Source organism: Schistocerca cancellata, chromosome 11 (genome assembly GCF_023864275.1).
Source record: "Schistocerca cancellata isolate TAMUIC-IGC-003103 chromosome 11, iqSchCanc2.1, whole genome shotgun sequence".
Lineage (NCBI taxonomy): Eukaryota > Metazoa > Arthropoda > Insecta > Orthoptera > Acrididae > Schistocerca > Schistocerca cancellata.
The window spans coordinates 141,809,752-141,833,004 of NC_064636.1; the positions used below are offsets into that span (position 1 = coordinate 141,809,752).

The 23,253-nt window shown below is 45.5% G+C and overlaps 1 protein-coding gene across 1 annotated transcript in view; it reads right to left on the minus strand.

Annotated features, from left to right (window-relative positions):
- LOC126108934 (poly [ADP-ribose] polymerase tankyrase-1-like) overlaps window positions 1-21,918 on the minus strand; it is a 42,763-nt gene extending 20,845 nt beyond the window's left edge. Inside the window, exons 1-2 of the mRNA XM_049914303.1 lie at window positions 21,861-21,918; window positions 1,405-1,981 (exon numbers count right to left, since the gene is read on the minus strand). Of these exons, the coding sequence (XP_049770260.1) occupies window positions 1,405-1,970 (566 nt within the window). The 5' untranslated portion in view covers window positions 1,971-1,981; window positions 21,861-21,918. The remainder of the gene's footprint in view (window positions 1-1,404; window positions 1,982-21,860) is intronic.
- Window positions 21,919-23,253: the final 1,335 nt, after the last annotated feature.

Below are 23,253 nucleotides of genomic sequence, written 5' to 3' on the forward strand. Positions count from 1 at the left end.
ATACACAGCACCTCAGTTTCCGGAGCTTCGAAATCGAGACTGCGATGTCCTTTTATCAGCCAATCTTATCCCATGTCACGTGATCTCACCAGCCGATGGCAGCAGATATTCAGAGCATAGGACATGTGATGTGGTAAGCCAATAGCAACATTACTTACATAGCGCACGGACACAAAGAGGAAAAGTTAATGGTTTACATTAATATGCATAGCGTCGCAACAAAAAAAAAAAAAAAAAAAAAAAAAAAAAAAAAAAAAAAAAAAAAAAAAAAAAGCTAACCTTTCACATATAATATTGGTCCCTGAGATTAATAACATACAAGGGAAGCTAAGCTTTCACATCTAATATTGATCTTTTTTGCGTGTGTTACACTTAAGGTACTTCACACAAATGTGCCAGTACATTTAAAACATTGACGTGAATGTCTCGTTTTCTGGGCTAGAAATTATTCTATGTGGCTGGTCCTGAAAGTGTTCACTTTTAAACGAGAGTCAAACACTCTGTTATTTAAGAAATCCAACCCACTTTCTCACACGTAACAATTCATCTTGCGTAGAAGCAAATTTACTTTGAAAGTAACACTTTTCAAACCACCATTCGCAGTACTACCCCGAGACTGTCAGAAATATCTTCGGCTTAGCAGTAGCCAGAGCGCCACAAAACAGGCATTACTGTGCGTGCACAGCTGCAGTGATGTAGGAAGGCCGCATGTTTGTGTGTATACAGCATAAAGAGAGCTTAGATTACGGCATAAAAGAAACAGGACACGAGAGGATACTCCGTGAGCATAGGAATTTCGTAAACTATACTAAAATGCATAATTCGGCCTGAAGTGCACATTGGTTTGTGCAGATTTACAATGAAGTATGTCCCACCTGACATTAAGCTTTTCAGTACGGTTTTTTGAGCGTAAATTTTCCTGGAATATTAGTACTGTACTGTACTATCTCATGTCTGGTTCTTCATTATCACATAATCTCACACATGGCATAAGATATGCATTTTACATTCAACGAACAACTGTGGAATGAAACACTTTGTTTCAAATAAATTGACTGCCTCAGTGGGAAAGATTAATGAAGCCAAATATCTTTAGCAAACTGACAACAATAAATTCATTGTTCTGCAAAGTAAACTATTTCATCTTCTTCAAATTATAATAAAGTATACCTGTACACACACACACACACACACACACACACACAAGTTGAACGAGACTTTCACTCTGCAGCAGAGTGTGCGCTGACACGAAACTTCCTGGCAGATTAAAACTGCGTGCCGGACCGACACTCAAACTCGGGAAATCTGCAAAGGTCCCGATTTCGAGTCTCAGTCCGGCACACAGTTTTAATCTGCCAGGAAGTTTCACACACAGTGGATCATCGGTGATCACCTCGTGCTCACCTGGATTCCGGTGGCGTCTCCGCCAGCATCTTGCCGAGTTCGACGACGTCTTCTGGCTGGGTGCGCACTGCGTCAGCCCAGGCCTGCGTCGCCATCACTCGGTGTGTGTGGCCCTTTATGTAGGAGACGGCTGTCTGCCGGAGGCCGGGGCAGCAGTGTCGCACCGCGAGAACAGCTGTGGCCACCGCGTTGTCCACCGTCAGCCCAGCGGCCAGCTGCTGCTCACACTGCGCCTTCAGGCTCGCCATGCCGTACTTGTCAGCGGCGGCGAGCAGACGGGGGGCCAGGCTCGCCAGCTGCGGGGCACGGAGGGTGTACAGGTACGTCAGCAGCTCCCTCAGCACCAGCCCGTCCACGTCTGCGACGTCGACGAGGCCGCCGCGCGACTCCGCCGTGTCGTGGCGGAACATTGCCGCGAACACGGGGCTCCCGGCCACGAGGACCGCCCTGTGCACCACCAGCCGCGTCTGCCCCGCCACCAGAGTCACGGTGGCGCCCTCCCCGTCATCCAGCAGGGCGCCCAGGTACACCGGTGTGCTTTGCTGAGCTTCGTTGCCGGCCGCCATCGTAGTCGATTCTGAAACACGGCGTTACGGCGCAGCTCTTTATCGTTACGCAGCACCGTCGACGAGTGTACCTGCATCGGTCGACAGTTTGCGAAACCTGTCCATGCGTGTCAATTACGACACCGAGATAGCTGACACTGGTGAACAGCTCGTTTTTACGGATGAATCCAGGTTCTGTTTACAGCATCGTGATGGTCGCATCTGTGTTTGGCGACATCGCGGTGAACGCACATTGAAAGCGTGTATTCGTCATCGCCATACTGGCGTATCACCCGGCGTGACGGTTTGGGGTGCCATTGGTTACACATCTCTGCCACCTCTTGTTCGCTTTGACGGCACTTTGACAGTGGACGTTACATTTCAGATGTGTTACGACCCGTGGCCCTACCCTTCATTCGATCCCTGTGAAATCCCACATTTCAGCAGGACAATACATGACCGCATGTTGCAGGTCCTGTACGGGCCTTTCTGGATACAGAAAATGTTCGACTGCTGCCCTGGCCAGCACATTCTCCAGATCTCTCACCAACTGAAAACGCCTGGTCGATGGTGGCCGAGCAACTGGCTCGTCACAATACGTCAGTCACTACTCTTGATGAACTGTGGTATCGTGTTGAAGCTGCATGGGCAGCTGTACCTGTACACGCCATCCAAGCTCTGTTTGACTCAATGCCCAGGCGTATCAAGGCCGCTACTACGGCCAGAGGTGGTGGTTCTGGATACTGATCTCTCAGGATCTATGCACCTAAACTGCGTGAAAATGTACTCACGTGTCAGTTCTAGCATAATATATTTGTCCAATGAATATCCATTTTTATCTTCTGCATTTCTTCTTGGCGTAGCACTTTTAATGGCCAGTAGTGTATTTGGTACTTTGTCCCAAGGTGTTTGACACAAAGATTCGATCAGGGATGTAAAATCTTTCGGTAAAAGAAATCGACTAATTACAGCGTATACAGCCTGCCTGTGAAGACAATTTTAGCGATGCTGGAAAGAGTAATTGGCAATCTGGTGATATTATAGGTAATTATAAATACTAAACGTTGCAAATAAAATGTCTTAAGGCAAAACGAAATAATTAACAAGTAGTTTGTTAACGTGGCCATCACCTGCAGCAAGCACAGAAATATTCGTTTTGTAAATAACAAACGCCATTTTCTTTGTGTGATTTATTTTATTTGTCAAAGACGCTTTTCGCCTTTTACTTGAAGGCACTCCCAGTGGACTCTCAATTGTAAGTTATGAAACACATCATCATCTTTTTTGCCTGAACAAGTGGCCACTTAATTATTCGAATGTTTGGCTGGCATTTGCGTTTCCTCTCACTTGGTCGCGGGCTGCAGATCGCACTATAAAATCGCAAGACATAAGCACATTTTCACGTTAGAAACTTTTTACTTCACAATTTTAATGTTCCTTGCGCTAATTGGTGTACAGCACAATTATTCTTGTGTCAACAGCTACGCATATTTTGGTAAAAAGTGATCTAGAGTCGTAACCGTTGTGTGTTCAATTTGTCTCTTCTAATTTGGTTTGTATATCTACACGTTGCCAAAGAAACGAAGTCTAGCGGCGGCGTTCAATTCATAAAACGGCGCGGCGAATGTTATCGCAGCCAACTGGCGCGCAGCGGCGCACGCCGCCGATCCGTTTCTCGTGAGCTTCTCGAGAATTGCTCGAGAACTAGAGGCTCGAGATATTCTCGGTGCGCTCGAGTCGCCGCACCCCGCCGTCCCATCACTGGCTGGCAGGAGGCGACGTGTGTCGGGCTTCGTGACGTCAGCCGCATACAAAGCACACGGCTGCTGCACCTCAGCTCACACCACCACCCAACTCGAGCTGTTCGTTTGTGTGTGGAACACTGAAACTCGACATGTAAGTACTGTGGACTCAACACCTGGACCTTAAGACTCATTTGGGTTATACACACGCGTTCGTCCTCTGCATGACCAACAGAAAAGGCTTATAGTTTATCAGTTGACTAGTGTTTTTGACACGCAATGTATGTCTCGGTTTTGGTGTATAATTTATAGCAAATACCTAGATGTGAGGTAGCATGATTACATTCATGAAGTGGTAACCGTCATAAATGCATCGTATAATGTCTCAATTTTAGCCATGAGGCTTTATCCATCTGTTTACTCGCTTCTGATTGAAGCCATTTACAACGCAGATTGTAACTGGCATCTAAACTTCAGGTTATGTTAATACTCGCTTTAATACTCAAGTTGTGGATGAAAATTTTTTACCAGTAGTATTGCATATACGAGGGCTATCCACAAAGTACATTACGTTTTGGAATTAAAAATAAATAAAGTATTGGAATTTTTTTTATTATATAGAGATGAAAGCCACACTTAAATACTACTTTTCTACATGGTTGCCATTTAAATTAAGGCACTTAGCGTAGCGATGGACGAGCTTGGAAATTCCTTCGTCGTAAAATTCGGCCGCCTGCGCCTTCAACCACGTGGTTACCTCTTCTTTTGAGACAGAAACGGTGTGATTTTTGTGGATTTCCTGGAAAGAGGCACTACAATAAACTCTCAAAGGTATTGCCAAACTCTGCACAACCTCAGAAGAGCGATACAAAACAAGTGCAGGGAAAAGTTGGGCTCAAAGATCTTGCTGAGTGGTTGGCTATGCAGCGTTTTGATGACGACGCACAGCTCCGAGAAGAGGTGATCACCACATGGTTGAAGGCGCAGGCGGCCGAAATTTACGACGAAGGAATTTCCAAGCTCGTCCATCGCTACGGTAAGTGCCTTAATTTAAATGGCAACTATGTAGAAAAGTAGTATTTCAGTGTGGCTTTCATATGTATATAATTAAAAAATTCAAATACATTATTTATTTTTTATTCCAAAACGTAATGTACTTTGTCGATAGCCCTCATTCTACTTTTCCTGTATCTTAAAATATTGCACTGCTTTCCACTGTGACTGTATAAATTTCCTTTTTTATAACGTCCTTGTTTTGTACAAATTTACAAACAGCTTCGGTGAATTGGTTACTACAGATTGTGGAAACCGGCCAGTTTCTCGCACCCCTTGTAAGGCAGACCTGGTAGGGAGTTGGTTACGTTGCAGTCCTTAGTGTTCCTACAGAGCCACGGCTCCATTGCCCACCAGCGCCGCCTGCCCCTCTGCCTTTCACTGCATAGAGGTGGCAAAAAATAACGCAACTGATAGAAGTAACCGGTCACTGAGAAGTAACCGGTCACTGAGAAGTAACCGGTCACTGAGAAGTAACGGTCACTGAGAAGTAACGGTCACTGCAAAGTAACGGCAAAGTAACGGTCACTGCAAAGTAACGGTCACTGCAAAGTAACGGTCACTGCAAAGTAACGGTCACTGCAAAGTAACGGTCACTGCAAAGTAACGGTTACTGCAAAGTAACAGTTACTGCAAAGTAACGGTTACTGCAAAGTAACGGTTACTGCGATAACCGTTCCTCTTGATTTTGGCAGTTATTTCAGTAACTGTCTACTGTCAACAGTGCCTCGCGCCATCTGTTGACCGAAGATCGTACTGCGCTTTTGGAAGGCGTTCTATAGGCCATGGGAATTATATAACTGTGAGACTGCACGCCATCTGTTGATAAGAACTGTGTACTATTTCGTGGGCCTTCGTTACTTTTAGCACAAACAAATAAAGTTAATGTCCGAGCGGCGGCTGATAGGAGCTGCAGTACAGGCATCAACAAGCACAGTCGATCCCTTGAGCCACCGCCTTATGTGTTAATTTAGTTTGCACGGGTAGTACAAGGAGAGTTACCATAAGGAATTCGAGCAACTATGGAAATAACTGTCAGAGATCGGTATTCACCTCCGGCAGTTATCGGGCTACCACTACAGGTAACCTGGAAGTTGGTAACGGAAAATAACTGTGTGTCCGTGTTCCTGGCACAGTGACTCCAGTCTTAGACACCGGTGACATTTCAGAGACGATAGTTACTGGAGCTAACAAATATTTACGTTACGTACTTCTTCGGAAATAGCTGCTGGCCATCGCGAATGACAAATAACACGTCAGAAAGTATAACATAATACAGTTGAATATAATAATTATTATCCTCATCATTTGTCAGGAGATTGTCAAAATATGTCAATATATTACAGTAACTACTAATATTTACAGAATTGATACACCGTCAGAATAAAACACAGTTACGCACTTTTAATAAATTTATCATACACAGAATACCCGATCTTGCACATCTCTGTTGTAGGAGTCGGTAAATACTTGGGTTGTAGAACAGTCCATATTGCCTGGCTCACTTGTTTCACAATTTCTGAGACTGTCGAACGTCCTAACTGAGAAGAAAAAGCTACAGTCTGGTGACTGTCGCCTGTAGTCGAGTATGTTGAAAAGATTAAAATAAATTATGCCGATAGAACGAATAGATAAGTTACCGACCAAAGATATGTTCGTTTAAATTCAATGACAATGTTATGAATACAATGAAACAAAGCAATTTATTAAGTAGAAAGTTCTCTCTAGCGGCACATATGGAACCAGATGTTACTATCGTTTGCTGTATTCGTAAACACTGCAGATAAATTTATCACTCCACTCGTAACTACGTTGTGGGACAGCAATTTCTTCCGCCGAACATTTCATATCATACAGCAAAACTGAAATGGAATAAATTATATGATTTCTGTTTGAAGCACAAAGAGGTCACAAATGGTAAAACTTACCTCAAACAAATGGCTAGTCTGTGCCTTGTATCAATTGGCTTTCTTCAGTTCGTTGAGCACTTCTAGGTGCTACCTTTTTATCAGGCGATGCATTTCCTCGAAACATCCTCGCGACGTACGAAAATATTTGAAGAACCTATCTTCGTCAGACTCTAGATTAACACACAGATGATGCTATTCTCCTAAGCTTTCTCTCTCGCTATGAATGTCGTGCACTCAACATCTCGTCTTCTTGGTGCCATTTCGTATCGCTAGTGCGAGCTACTCATTTCCTCGCACAGAGATAACGTGTCCCGCGTGAAGATACCAAACCGTCTTAACGCCAAGACAATCGCGCTACGCATGCAAGCTTAATAATGGGGTTCGGCCCCTTCCACCCTGTAACAGCTGACCAACGTCCCTGGCCGCTGACGGATTCTGTGTGGCCAGGCCTTAAGCAGCAATTTTTTTTTTTTTGTACGTATGAAACAATGGAAGTTTAAACATAAAATGTGTATGTTATTCTTCACCTCTTATGCTATTTTCTGCATTTTAGATCTGACGATGGTTGGTCAATGTTCTGAAACTATTAGTGAATGAAGGAGTTTTAACGACCTTGAACTACGGTTCTTAAAGACACATTTTAACATATCACCCTGCCTTCCGATTTGACAATGTCGAATAACAACGACAAAAACGTAAGTTGTGCTCAAGGACGTATTTTGCACAGTGTTTGCACCTGTGACAACTCCAATTAGGTCTTAATTTCATTCGGCAACCTAAAATCTAAGTTCTGCAACGCCTTTTTGAACATGTAATTGTTTACTTTCATTTTCGTACCTGATTTATTACTGACCATTAATAGCAGCAGTTTGTCACAATAAACCAAACGTGTTTCTTCTAAGATAGATTTGCCTCGATGAGGCAGAAATTCACGCTTAACTTTTCAGCAGTCGAAAAATTATGAGCGTTACGAGATTACGAGTCACATTACATACAAGTTGGATAGAATGCAAATGAAAAAGAAATGGAGGACAACGAAGAAACAATTCACACAGGTAACACTCCAAATACGCTACAAGCTCTGGTAGAGCGCATCCCGAAGAAGCATCCCGGAGTCTGTGAAAAGTGAGTTTGTCAACTTGGTCCACGAACCTCAGCGAGTAACTACAGCTGCGAGAGGAATGTGTGTGTGAACCATTCAAAAAAATTTCACTCTCGAAATTGTTAGGAAAACTGCGGTCCTACAACAGAAGAATCTGAATGAGGAAATGAATCTCCCGTTACCGATTCTGAAATAGACGCTTTGTTCTGAATTTTAATTAAAATGAGAGCTTACCTGGATATTTGCCACAGTCTTCGAAGAAGTGAACGGTATATTCGCAAGGTGGGCGTCACAATACAATTGACGGGATGTTGTGTCTTGCCATTTAACGCTTTCCCCAAAGGCAAACCTGGCGCACACGTTAGCACGTTCGGTAGTGCAGCTGAGTGATACACAACAGAAACGAAGGGAGAGCGGGCGCGCCTGCGGACGCCGTGCTGAGAGAGAGTTTGGAGGCACCGGTGGAGCCGGCAAGGAAAGGAATACAGGCTGCGACACCACAACCCACCGTCTCTGTCACACGACTACAGGCTTCTCTCAGCTGGGACTTCCTAATGCAACACGAAACGCACACCGAAAGAGCTTAGACGGCAGCAGGCAAAGAGGTGTATTCCTCCAGGTTTGCATTCGCAGATTTACCGACCAGTAAGCCTCCAGTAAGAGTTATACTTGAATCACAAAGGAGAAAGTGAAGAAAAATTTGCTGCCAGGAATGACAACTTGACGCACGGAAGAAGGAAACCCGGTAAAACCTTAGGGAGGAGTGGGTGCTGCAGACCAAACGCCAGGGACGGGAGGCGTGTGTTCTGCAGTCTGCTTGCCGTGGCTGCGCTCAGCTCTTAACACAACGCCCAGCGTGGGTGTGCCTCGGCGCAACGAACGGCAGAGAACTGCAGACGCGCGAATCAGGATTCTAGCTTTCGAAGAACGATTCGAGGACTTGAAAGGACTGCATTTGCCGAACATTTACGCTGTAAGAGGCACACCTGCAAAGAAGCTAGAGGTTATTCAAGTTACTCCTGTTCCAAACGAAGAACCAGCTAGGAGAAAGCCAGATGCCACACATGCTTCAAGAACGCAGTTAAGCAGAGAGCCAGGGATAAAGACCACAGAAAGCGACTTAACGTGTGGAAGCTACGGTTACCATCTGTGCAAGAGAAATTCTGAGTAAGTGCTCCTGTGTGCAAGGGAAAAGTGTCATCTGAAAACGACAGTATTCTCTACGATTGAAGACAGTTTCTCGACAGTTATAAATATACCGTAACCTACATTTGTGCTATGTTTTCATTACTGTTTGTGAAACTTTTCGTCGCTGGCAAAAATGTATTACTCAGTTATTAAATCGAAGGGTAAATAGAGAATTTGGACGCCAGTTTCTTCAAATTGAGTTTACGTTTCTTTCATTGTCCACGTTTCAACGACTGTTTGTTATGCTTCAGAAGAGAGAAATAGTGTATTAAGCTGCGCACTTCCGGACGCCCTGTATGTTCTCGTATTCGGAAGGACGACGGTTCAAACCCGCGCACGGCCATCCTGATTGAGGTTTTCCGCCATTCCCCTAAATCGCTTCAGGCAAATGTCGGGACGGTTCCTTTGAAAGGGCGCGGCCGACTTCGTTCCCCTTCCTCCGCAAATCAGATGGGAGCGATGACCTCGTCTGGTCCCTCCCGCAAACCAACCAGCCAACCTGTATCTTGCAAACATTACAGTTTCAAACTGATCTCAGGCTGGAAACCATCATCTGAAATAGATACGCATTAAAAGATTTTAAAACCTATTGTAGCAGGTTAATAATTTCACGTCTTACAAAAATCTGTGTCCACGACAGAGGTACGTTCCTTGCTGCTGCGTGCGCTCACACACACACACACACACACACACACACACACACACACACACACACACACAACCTGCTCTGCTGTGGAGAGGGCACTTGCCGCTGCCCATGGAGGTAAAAATAAGAGGAAAAATGCCGGCTTGCATCGTTCTGATTGTAGTCTAAAGTCTAAACAAATCACATTTCATTCGTAAGTGGACTTATTTAAGTGCTATTTTCTTATATATACCTGAAATTCTGATGAACTGTAAAGTTTTACAGTATGGTTTTATTTCCGTGATTTGACTTTAGACTTCCTGTCAATCCAACGCGAACAGCTCTGGAAGTGAGCGATGCACTTGGTCTTCAGTGTTTGCTTACTCCCAAGTAACTGGAAAGTGCTGGCAGGAAATATCCTGAAAATAGACACCAATGTTTTAAATGGGATAGTTTAATACTAAAGTAATGTAACTACAAGTAGTTAATTGAATCTTCAGTGAAATGTGTGGAACACCTGTTACAGTGGTTGAATTATAAGTATTTAAAGGGTTGGATATTTGTTACAGCAAAGTTCCCTATCTAAGTCCAGGCTACTTAGGTCATTACATTAAGCACTGTGCTGTCGTGTTACCCTGTAAATTGCTGTTATTCGCCACACGGAATGTCAGTTGGTACGTACAATTTAAGAACAAAGCAGACGTGTAAATTACAATGGGCCTGACAATCTTTAATTCCGTTCACTGCCTTCGCAATTTAACGAATCTTTCACTCTGTTGACACGACAGCTGGCTTGTTTCAATCATCCTTGCATACATCTATGGCACACCAAAGGAAATAAGCTAAGTTTCTTGCAAACTTGAACATTTAAAATTTGCATTTGACTTGAAAATGCAACGAATACAAATCGGTATCTCTAAACTATCAATCATTGCTTTCGGAGTTCTCGTTTTATCAATTATCGACACAAACACAATGAAAGTGAATAGAAATGGATTACAAAAGCACGCTTTTCAGAGCACATACTTGTCTTCTCGGTTATTCGAAGTGTATAAACAAAAAGGAATTACAGTACTGCGGCCAGAAGCGTAATATTTTCGTGTCGTATTACTGTATCGAATACGCATTTAAGACCAAAAAACGTTTGAGGTTGCGTATCTTATGCTGTGTCGTTCACTAAAACAGTGTAACATTTACTGCACAAAATAAATATCGCGTGTACAAGACAGAAATGACGAACAAGAAGCAATTGTGAACGTCTGCTAACGTTTTGTGGGATCCAAGATGGCGGCAGCCCCGCCCACTGACTTCGAACAACTTACAGCGTCAGTCTGCAGCGCCGTCCGTCTCCACTCATTCCGCCCCCATGATCCAGCCACTGTTCCAGAACCGGACGCGGCTCTGACGTCACGTGACCCCCCCCCTCCTGCCAGCACTTTCAATCCCCCCCCCTCGCCCGGGCAAGAAAGCTTACCGCAATTCTCGACAGCCGCCTTGCACTTCGAGGGGAAGGATGTAATATTTACCTCTCCCTTTTCTTCCATATAAAAATTTCTGTGTAACATCACACACGAAGACGGAATAGGGCTGCCGTGTTCGATAATATCTTCGTGTTAGAAGGTATCGTTAAAGGATTTGGATTTCCTTCCACAAGTACTTTTAACTCGAATTAAAACCTTGCAAACAACTATGCAGCTGAGTACTGTAACGGATCCCTATGTAGCGGTGGCTCGGAGCGCCTGCTGCCCGCTGCTGACAGCGCTCTGAATTCTGGGTCGGTTCCCTCGTGGCGCGGCCAGCGCTGCGGGTTTCCAGCCGTGCCGAGGGGGTCGAAACAGCTGCTCTGTGGCGGCTTTACGACAGGTCTCGTTCCTCAATGGCACGAACCTGTAATCGTCTCTGCCAAGTGGCAGTCAGCTCGGCTGGCTTAACAGAGAGGAAACACAGGAGTGGACGGCGTTTACTCTCACCTTCCCGAACAAGCTGTGTCGGATGTGGCGGGTTTGCGTTTGAAATTACGTGCGAACAAAAAATATTCGTGAAAAGTCGCACTTGTCTGTTCGATGTGCCGTAATGTAATGGCGCAAAATGTCATGGCGGCATACGAGAGCGTTACCTCTGCAAGTATCAGTTAGCGCTGGCAAACTTCCGAGCTTAGCTTTTGCAGCTGCCGCTAACCACACGGTGTTCGAGACTGCGGATTGCCGCACAAAACGATCAACTGGGAGGACATGACGCGAGGTTCTTTTACGCCTGGACCAGAGATTTCGCCAGAGAAAAGCTGTACTTGGCACTGTAATGAAGTGTTTCAGCAAGTTATAAAAAACTGCGCGATTTCATCACGTAAAGGCTGTGTATTCCATGTTCTCCTGTGAAAGTATACTGATGTACACAGGTCGAGGTGTTACCGGACAGAAACGCCAGTTACCAAATCGCCATTCCAGACCGCTGACCGGACACGTCGTCCGTTCTTGGCAGCGGCTACGTCAGGGAAGTTTCCCAGGAGTCCGCCGCACGCCACGCAGTGTAACGCTGAGCTGGCGACGGGCGGCGAGACGTGACTGCGGCGTGTGCAGGGCGCACAGCCGCGGGGTCCCAACTGCTGCCCGACAGCGGCGCATTCGTTCCACATCCTTCTCAAGTTCTTGGCCCAAAATTGCGTTGAGGAGACAGATAGGCAGCTGAACTGCGGGAAGTTTGTTATAGCTCTAGTTACTACGTGTGTAGTAGTATTTCCGTAGAAATATTGGAACACGTGAGGCAATACTGACCTTACATTACGTCGTTCCTTTCTTGTTGCTCCCATGGCGACGCACTGTTTCTATCGCAATCGGTAAGCGCGAAAGGAAGCTACCGTACAGACGGAGGAATCTGTATTTATACTTGGCAGAACGAATTACATACTACATAAGCGTCGGAATTGCCTTCGTTTCCCAAAAGTTATAAACATTTCGATTTCGGAAAAGAAGCTCTGTATTCGGCCAAGATGTCGAAGAAGAAGGTCCCTTACGTACTGGTTGAATCGAGTAAGATGTGGAGACGGCGGTTTGAAAGCGAACAGAAGAAGTACGAGGAAGGGCGACCCTTAACCTGAGGGGTCGCTACCTGGCGAAGGGGCAGGAGTGGCAAATGTCCGGCGTTCGTCCAGACATCGCTACACGAGTAACGAACTAGAATCCCGGGAGGGTGAGTACGTGCAGCACGGGGGGGGGGGGGGGGGGGGCGCAGCGCAGGGCCAGCAGCGAGCAGCGCGCACCAGCCCGTGCTCTCGCGGTCGGCGTAGCCGGGTTCGATTCCCGGCCGAGTCTGCTACTTGCTTCTCTTGGTCACCTCAGCTCATCTCCACCGGGGGGGGGGGGGACTTTACTGGGAGCGTCGTGAACTCAGTGGCGAGGGAGCAGTGCAGGACAGGGAAGGAGAGGAGAGGCTGACTCGCAATCGACGAACCACTTTTATAACCGGAACGAAAAACGATACAATTTGTGTTGTCAAACTATGCCAACATACGAACAATCACATCTTTCATATGAGCTGAAGGAAACATTCTTCCACCTGAAAACTTCATGTGGCTTACACATTTTTTTATGGCCCGGTGTTTTCCGCACCAGTGTGAAACATCGCTCTCGAAGATATGAAGCGTACGGAATCTACCATTGTGAATCCAATAGTATACTCTCATCCGCGCAACCGTAATTCGTTAATTGCTCTATTGCAACACATGTCTCGTGCAACAACCAAATCTAAACGGGAAGTGGTACCGAATTAATACTGTGATGGGGAGTGCAGTAAAACTGAGTAACCGCCTGCATCACGTTGCGGTGTGTGGAGGAGGGTACTTGGCGCACTCTCGGCCTCGCCGCTGCGCACTTCTCTGCCGGCGCGGCCGCTGACGTCACCGGCTGACCCTGAGCTGCCGACACGCAGTTACCTGACCCGCGGTGCGCGGACACGGACGCCCGCTTCCTGCGGCCAGACTGCTGCTTCGCAGCGCCAGCGCGCCTCCTCCAGACTTGCGGGCTTGCAGCGAAATGAGCGCGAGCACGAAATCCGGAAACTGCAGCCAATACAGACGCTTACAGACCACCACCTTACCCATTCGCCATTCGCGAGCGGAACAGGCATAAACGGGTAGTATTATGAAGAAAAATAGGCACTTCTGCAGTTTAGGGGGTACATGCGCTGATCACGAGCAAAGTACCTATTTTTCGAGGAAACGCGTATCTGCACATATATGCACGGAATACCAAAACATTTTTTTATTTCAAAAATTGTGTGTTACAATCATATCTGATGCGTTTATATAGATCAATTAACTGTCTCAAAAACTTTTTTTTTATCAGAAATGATGTATTGTTTTTTTGCAAAAAAGATGGAATTAATAACAAAATTCTCAAAAAATCGTATTTGTTTATTTTGCACAGGTATACATTAAAGCTCGAATCACAGATTAGATAAAAACAGCTACCTCAAGTTAATTTGCGACATTGCGACAGATTTTTCGAACACGCTCAATGAGACTGTGGAATGGATTTTCCCCAAAACGTTGACGCCAGAGAAATTCCGCCGGGTACTTACTCAGCAGAGCACGGTCAGTTCCGAAACTGACTTTTATTTTTTTCTTCAGCTTTTTGCCAGACTGACTCCACGTGATTTGTGGTATCGTTTGTAAAGGGATCGACAAAATAAAGCGAAAGATTGACAGATGATTCTAAGCCCATGTTCCCTGCGGTGGTGTGAGCTTGCCACAAATCGGAAACTACTGTGGTTCCGGGCAAAACATACTGTTGCAGCAAATGGGTAGCATCACGACGTGGCACAGCAACCATAAAGCTTTGCTTTCCCTCAACGTCGACCCATTGCTCCCGCACACTATGACCTTTACTTTCTCCTGAAGAAGCAGCTCTCGTCTATTTCAACAGTACGGCCAGGGCCGCCCAAAACTATTGGCTCAATTACGAAATATTCATGGCAGATATCCCTACAAAATTGGCACCAATCGACCACAGTCTGCTCACTGCCAATTTTGAGCTCCCTCATTAAAAATTTTTGCTTATTGAGTTCGAAAGCCCACATGTAAGACAGTCGCAAAACTTTAGAAATGTCTAAATGACTGCCAGCAAAAAATGACATTTTTCTGACAGAACATTTCATTCTGCAGGCCCTGCCAACGGAGCAGCGCCAAATTTCGCCATCTTTCCCTATAGTTTTCTCCTGTGTATCCAACACAATTCCCATTTTCACACACCATATCGTTCTTCGAAAGACCTTGTTGCCTAGCCCATTGTATAGAGCTTTAGGTGTTCTCCGTAACATGGTATAAATCTTCCATTACAAAGTCACATCTCGAAAATTTCTCGCCATTTTGGCACACACAGTGATATATGATACTTCAAAACAGACAGCCTCAACAGAAAAATATAGGTTGTTGGGCGCGCTGATCAAGATATATAACTGTGAGCAACAGGGACATATACCATATGCAACAATATGCAAAGCCAACTACAGCTATCATGGTTAGGATGTATGAAACTATAAGCTTTACCTATGGGTAAAGTCTGTGAAGAAATATATTGAAGAGTCTGCAGCATATTGGTAAGTTGGTCAAATCAGACAGTTAATTGATCTTTTTTTTGCATTCATATGAAAATAAGTACTTTTTTGGTATTCCGTGCATATTTATGCTTATATCTTGAGAAATACGCGTTCCCTTCAAAAATAGGCACTTTTCTGGTGATCAGCGCATGGACACTATAAACTGCATAAGAGCCGAAACATCGTGTTGAGCATGGTATTTTAGTTGATACTAATGTCCTCCGCGGTACCATCCGTCGGTAATTAGGACAGTATCACATCGGTTGCATTCCAGGGCTCCGTACATTAAACACGAGGCAATTTTATTGAGAAGAAGACCAAGTCCGAAGTATGCTACCTATTTCTTCGGCTGTACTTTCTTTCACGGTTTCACTTCTAAACAGGAGTAACATTTGTTTCGTAACTGAGCACTTCTGAGCGAACTCTTAATTTTCTTTCATTTCTATTCGGCCATTTAGTAGCAAGCTGGATCTATTCTGCCTGCATAGCCCGAGTAACAGTGTGAGATACACGTTGCCGCCTTTTCGGGTCACTAGAGCAACTTTTTTTTTCAGAGTAAACTGAGCACATATTGGTAATTAGAATAGTATGCACTTCACCGCTCTTTACACTGAATGTGACGTATTGCTACCGGGAAAAGTTGCAACATCTTTTTGTAAACAAAGGTACCACAGTTCGGAGAACAGGGCGTCGTTCGTGGAACGTGTTGCGACCACAAGTACAGTCACTCCACAAACTATTCGACCGACCGTGGCGCATAGACTGTAACACAGCCATACAAATATTGCTGCGAAACGAATAGTAACTATTTCCTTACGTCGGCTGATTTCTACACTTGGCAATAAACCGGTCTTCACCTCTATTTGCGACCACATACACGCTACGTAAGACCGCCAGACGAGTCCCCCCCCCCCTGGGCCGACACACGGCCTCCCGCGCTCGTCCGTGTTCCCTGCAGCCCAGCGAACAGCCGCCCCTCCGGTCTGGGAGCCGTTCAGTCATACTCACACCATGTAGGTCGAGAGCGTTGCTACACTATAAACGAAGAGAGACGTGCCTCAGGTTGTTTCGACGGGGAAAATGTTTTGGAGAAACCGCCGGTACACACAGCAGTACAGTTACGAGTATTATACACAGGTTCAATCGGAGCAGAAAGTACGAAAACAAATCGCGAAGCGGTCGTGCTGCAGTTCTGTCCGAGATGGAGAAACGACAGCTACTTCGAGAGAAGTCATCAAAAATTCGAAACTGTGCGCCCCACACCTCGCTACTGGTTTTCGTGTGCGTACAGGAAGGCCTGTTTCTGCACGAACAGCCCGCAGAAAACCGTACGTCAGTAAAGTGAATAGAAGAAAGCGAGTTGCATTTCAAAGGGAACGTAAATCAGGTGCGTTTGATTTCTGCAGGAAGGTTGTATTTACTGGCGAGAATGGATGTGAGCTGTTTACGTGTAAAGGGCGCGTAACAGCGTGGAGAAAAAAGAATTCTGAATTTGAACAGAGAAATGTAACGGCCCCAGTTACACATGGTTTCAGTACATGTGTGAGGGTGCTCATTGATGGCATTATGGACCACAAGATGTACCATAAATACCCTAAAAACAGTACTGTGAATCATATGGGTATTATATTTTCACACAAGACATTCATTCAAAACGTACAGCTCCAACTGTGGCTGTTGTATGACAGGCCCCACTGCATGGAGACAGCCCAGACACTAATCCTATCGACAATTTGTGGCGTTTGCTCGACGAAATCATCACGTCAGATATCCAATAGAATTGATCGACAGACCGCTCTCCAAGAGGAATGCCGTAAAATTACAGTGCAAGCAACAGAATCTCTGGTGAAATCCACTCCAAGCAAGAATGCCAGCGATTATAGGAGGAAAGGAGGCCCTACTAACAACATTCTATGTTCAAAGTGTGATCTACAGTACTGCAGACGAATACTGATTTTGCGTCTTACATTGCCTATCTGTATTTCTGAATGCTTAACCGTGTTTATTCACATAGCGACCTGTGTTTCTTTATAGCATACTCATTTTCACTGATCAATAAGGACGTGCTTGTACCTGCTTCGTTTCAATCCGCCAGTTTTCGGCCCTTTATACACCCTTAAACATACGATCACGTATTAGACGAACACTTTGCGGAGTCACTGTGTCACCGGATAGCCGATATTCCGTGTCTGCAGCTCCGAGCACGTTTAGACTAGACTGTAAATACAACACGACGGTATCTTCAGCGTTAAGAAAGATTTCGACACCTCAGCGGCACATTACGCAGCATTTTACGGCCTAAGGTGTGCATGACGTACGTCAGACGGCGCCTACATTCTTAGACCCAAATTCCACGAATTACGTTGCATGTATTACGAAAATGCGAAGCATAACTAAGGAAAATAATTAAAAGGTAACTGTGATTGCGACACACACACACACAGACAGACAGACAGACAGAGAGAGTGGTCCATTGATCGAGACCGGGCCAAATATCTCACGAAATAAGTGACAAAGGAAAAAAACCACAAAAAAAAACGAAACTCGTCTAGCCTGAAGGAGGAAAACAGATGGCGCTGCCATAGGTCAAACTGATATCTACTGCTTTTTCTAAAAAGGAACCCCCATTCTTATTACATATTCGTGTAGTACGTAAAGAGATATGAATGTTTCAGTTGTACCACTTTTCTCGCTCTGTGATAGATGGCGCTGTAATAGCCACAAACATATGGCTCACAATTTGAGGCGAAAAGTTCGTAACAGGTAGGATTTTTAAATTAAAATACAGAACGTATGTACGTTTGAACATTTTATTTCGGTTGTTCTAATGTGATACATCTACCTTTGTGAACTTATTTCTGAGAATGCATGCTGGTACAGTGTGATTACCTGTAAATACTACATGAATGCAATTAATGCTCAAAATCATGTCCGTCAACCTCAATGCATTTGGCAACACGTGTAAGGACATTCCTCTCAACAGCGAGTAGTTCGCCTTCCGCAATGTTCGCACATGCATTGACAATCCACTGACGCATGTTGTCAGGCGTTGTCGGTGGATCACGATAGCAAATATCCTTCAACTTTCCCAACAGAAATAAATCCGGGGACGTCAGATCCGGTGAACGTGCGGGCCACGGTATGGTGCTTCGACGACCAATCCACCTGTCATGAAATATGCTATTCAATACCGCTTCAACCGCACGCTGAGCTATGTGCCGGACATCCATCGTGTTGGAAGTGCATCGCCATTCTGTCATGCAGTGAAATATCTTGTAGTAACATCGGTAGAATATCACGTAGGAAATCAGTATACATCGCACAATTTAGATTGCCATCCATAAAATGGGGGCCAATTATCCTTCCTCCCATAATGCCGCACCGTACATTAACCCGCCAAGGTCGCTCATGTTCCACTTGTAGCAGCCATCGTGGATTTTCCGTTGCCCAGTAGTGCATACTATGCCGGTTTACGTTACCGCTGTCGGTGAATGACGCTAAGTAGAACGCGTGCAAAAAATCTGTCATCGTCCCGTAATTTCTCTTGTGCCCAGTGGCAGATCTGTACATGACGTTCAAAGTCATCGCCATGCAATTCCCGGTGCGCAGAAATATGGTACGGGTGCAATTGATGTTGCCGGCCGGAGTGGCCGTGCGGTTCTAAGCGCTACAGTCTGAAGTTCGAATCCTGCTTCGGGCATGGATGTGTGTGATGTCCTTAGGTTAGTTAGGTTTAAGTAGTTCTAGGGGACTTATGACCTCAGCAGTTGAGTCCGATAGTGCTCAGAGCCATTTTTTTGCAATCGATGTTGATGTAACATTCTCAACACCGACGTTTTTGAGATTCCCGATTCCCGCGCAATTTGTTACTGACGTGCGGATTAGCCGCGACAGCAGCTGCAACATCTACTTGGGCATCATCATTTGTTGCTGGTTGTGGTTGACGTTTCACATGTGGCTCAAAACTTCCTGCTTCCTTAAATAACGTAATTATCCGGCGAACGGCCCGGACACTTGGATGATGTCGTCCAGGATACCGTGCAGCATACTTAAGACACGCCCGTTGGGCATTTTGATGACAATAGCCATACATCAACACGATATCGACCTTTTCCGCAATTGGTAAACGGTCCATTTTAACACGGGTAATGTATCACGAAGCAAATACCGTCCGCACTGGCGGACTGTTACGTGATACCACTTACACGTTTGTGACCATTATAGCGCCATGAATCAGAAAGCGGAAAAAGTGGTCCAACTAAAACATTCAAATTTCTCTATGTACTACACGAATACGTAATAAAAATGAGTGTTCCTATTTAAAAAACGCAATTGATATCCGTTTGACCAATGGCAGCGCCATCTAGCGTACTTTGCACGTTGGCTGAAAACACTGGGCGACAGAAAGTAAGGAACAGACTCTCACGGCTTCTCGACGTGGAAGTCCCAGAGTAATGCGTTCGTCTCGGAGCGATGTTCCGGCAACACTTGTACGCCGTCTTCTGGCGACGTGACACACATTACTCGGCAGACTTTCTCGGAAGAATTCGTCAGAGCAATTCGACGAGTAGTGTACTTCCGCACTGCTGAACTGGCAGGTCTCCAGTAGCGGAAAAGTTGTCCTCGACTCTGTGGCGGCACGGAATGGCCATCTCACGTCAGTCGCGACCGGGTGACGTAATTCACGCACGCGGTCACGTCTGCAGTGGTTCACACTAGGGCAGAAGGCCAGCGTGGGAGGCGCGCCGCCCTGCCGCTGTGTGAGCGGCGGGGGCGGAAGTGGGGGAGGCGGGCCGGCCACAGCCGCAGACACAGATATAAACATGCAGAATATGGCGCTGCGGTAGGCAACGCCTATATAACACAAGTGTGGCGCAGTTGTTAGGCTAGACGCAAATTAAGACGCGTATAGCGCGACCCAGTGCAGCGCGCGTTTTCGTAACTCCACAGGTTCAAATGGGACCGCTCAAACTGCGACGCGACGCGCGTCTGCGCCAGGTCGCGCGGCGCTCTGGTTGCGGCACAGTTTCTCGCGCCGCGCGAGCACTGAGGCAGGGATGGGGCGGGGAGGCAGTCCTGCCGTATGTCCACTTGGCGTGGCGCATATGGCCAGAGAAAGTACTGCCCATCCGAAAAATACGGCCTTGCTGTATACTGTATTTTACTGCCACTGAGTTATGTTTCGTTTTTCGCCACTTAAGCGCTCCATCTATTTTCGTTAGTACATAATAGTTTTCAGTTACATATATCTGTACAGTTCTTTCCTTTTGTTTATTCTTTCGTCAAGAACAATGCACAGTTCAATAACTGGTGGGCCATTAGCAATTCTGATTATATTTTCTGCCTCCACAATGTTTTCAGATCGGAAGAACGGACAGACGATTCATCGTGAATGTGGTAATTAAGAAAGTAAGGAATATTATAAAATCACGTGATTTAGCGGCAAGGCAGGAAAGTAAAACACGGTTATCTACTTGTTGCCTGTTATGCTGACGTATCTCTACGATCTGTTGCAAAAAGCCGAAAACGTGGAATTTCCACAGATATGATCCCTTTGTGCATCTGGAAAAAATCGTCCAAAGGAATGTAGTTCGCAAGTTTCACTATCGTTATTTGGATATTGATGTAATACGAGACATTACACTATGTACAGGTGGACATCACATTTCCATTGTAAGCTAGAAACAGTCGAAAAACAGTCACAAATAATCATGTTTTAATTGGCTCGCCATGTTGAGAGAAACGATTTCAATTGTTGCATACACAGTGTGAGCATTAATAAACTAATTATGCAACAGGCTACACAAATAAAAAAAATGTCGGTGTTATTACGAAAGTAGGAGTTTCCTGAAAGAGTGTGGTAATTAAGTATATTTAATTTGTTGAAATGTATTGCTGACTAAGGCACCTCTACTTTCATGACATGTTTTTCGAACTATCGCTCACAAGGCACAAATGGCTACCTCCCGCATTACTTTCGTACGCATTATGCTCAACTGCTGACAATGCACTGACCATTGTGTTGTGCGACAGATCATTTTTTTTATTTTTCTCAGTAAGAACTATTTTATTCGCGAACTGCACATTGTGAGTTTTGCAAGCCGGATGTGAGTAACCAGCATCTGGCATGTTCCTATCATTCCGCCTGAAAGAACGCTCGTGATTAATTTAAATCATGCTCAGATCAAGAGAAGGAATAAAATCCTTTGGCAAGTATCCATTCCAGTCGCTCAGTGTCAAAAATACCGATGGGTTATGGGGATTCAACCAAAATTCCAACAGAATTGGCAGTCTTTGTGTGAGTTGATAAAGTTTTCTGACGCGCAATATGGCTGTCGATAACTCTTAAAAAATTAGTGACTGGAGTGAAAAAACAGGAAGTCACTTTGCGCTTAGCCTCACATCGGTCACTGCTGCTACAACGGCAGGTTAACAACAGTCAAGTAAGTTGGAACGTGGTGTGACAGTCGTCGGAGTAGCCACGGGACAAAGCATCTCCGAGGTAGCGATCAAGTGGGGTTTTCCCCGAACGACAATTTCACGAGTGTACCGTGAATATCAGGAATCCAGTAAAACAACATCCGAAAACATTCGCGCGTCTATAGAAAACGATTTCATTATAAACGACCCGATAATGACGATAGTGCAGAGGCTAATAATTGATCGTTAGTTTATCGATGTTTACGTAACTAGTCCTACCTGTTGCGTCCACGAACACGCCTGCCCTGCTGTAGGAAAGCGACTGAGCGCCGCCTCGCAGGAGACTGTTCTAGAAGAGGAGGGGCGGCGGCTGCGACGTCACGTGACCCCCCCCCTTAACTCCATCAGCTGACGCAGGGAGCAGTCACGTCCGCCCCTCGTGCACTATTCTCTCTCTCTCTCTCTCTCTCTCTCCAAGAACGGAGCAGCCTCCACGCTTCCCGCGACAGAACACTGCATTCCGAATAAACCAACTCCCTGTACGTCCGCTCAGCCCCTCTCACCACCATTTTGACAGCTACGCCGTAACGTCCCAGCGTTTGCCGCCACTCTGCTGCTGATGCGTACGGGCGGGGCTGTTGTCTGCAGTCTGACCTGAAGCTACACCACCGCTGCTGCTTTCGTGCCAGCGCTCTCCGAGGCCACCCCTGTGGACTCTGCGCTACGGATTCAGTGGCCGAGTCTCCCTCTGCTGTCCGTGTTACGCTCCTTCACTTTGAGAATACTGTTTTATCGTGTTTGATTAGATAGTCACAACGAAATTGAAAGGGAAGATATATTTCGCTAGAGGAACAGCGCAGACGAATTTGTTTCGCCACCTGGGACATCCTTAAATGATGACAGTTATCGACGTGGTAGAGCCCCATCTTTAGCTAAAGGTCCTGCATTGAAACAAATGTCGAAGGTGACCGAAGCCTCTTCCAGCGATGGCAGACGATAATACTTTTCCGCGTGTTGGGCGTAAGTGGTGTGAACACGTTTGTCCTTCACAATTCCTACAGAAACTATACTCAGATGAGCCGCTTTGATTTTTTGATGAATCCTGCAAACTCGTTGCTCACGGCACAATAAAGAGCGAGTCAACCATTACCGCATAGCCCGCGAACTTTGTGGGTCGATTCATCTTGTTTTGCGCCTACCAGAACCGGAGGTAGAAGTAGTGGTACAACGGTTGGAGAAACGCAAAACACGCTCCATCTGCCACCCAAAAAAGAAGAGAAAGATTCTTATGTTTGCCATTGCTGCAAGAAGCCACTCTAGCTAGATTTCTCCGAAAAAATTCCAGCTAGTCCACAGGAAACCTCTGAGAAGAAAATTAAAACCTGTTAATTAGTAGTGTAGTTTTTTAATGTTAATAAGGTTTTTAATGTCTTGTTACATGATGATAAAAAACGATACTGGCCATTAAAATTGCTACACCAAGAAGAAATGCAGATGATAAACGGGTACTCATTGGACAAATATATTATACTAGAACTCACATGTGATTACACTCTCACGCAATTTGGGTGCATAGATCCTGAGAAGTCAGTACCCACAACAACCACCTATGGCCGTAATAACGGCCTTGATACGCCTAGGCATTGACTCAAACAGAGCTTGGATGGCGTGT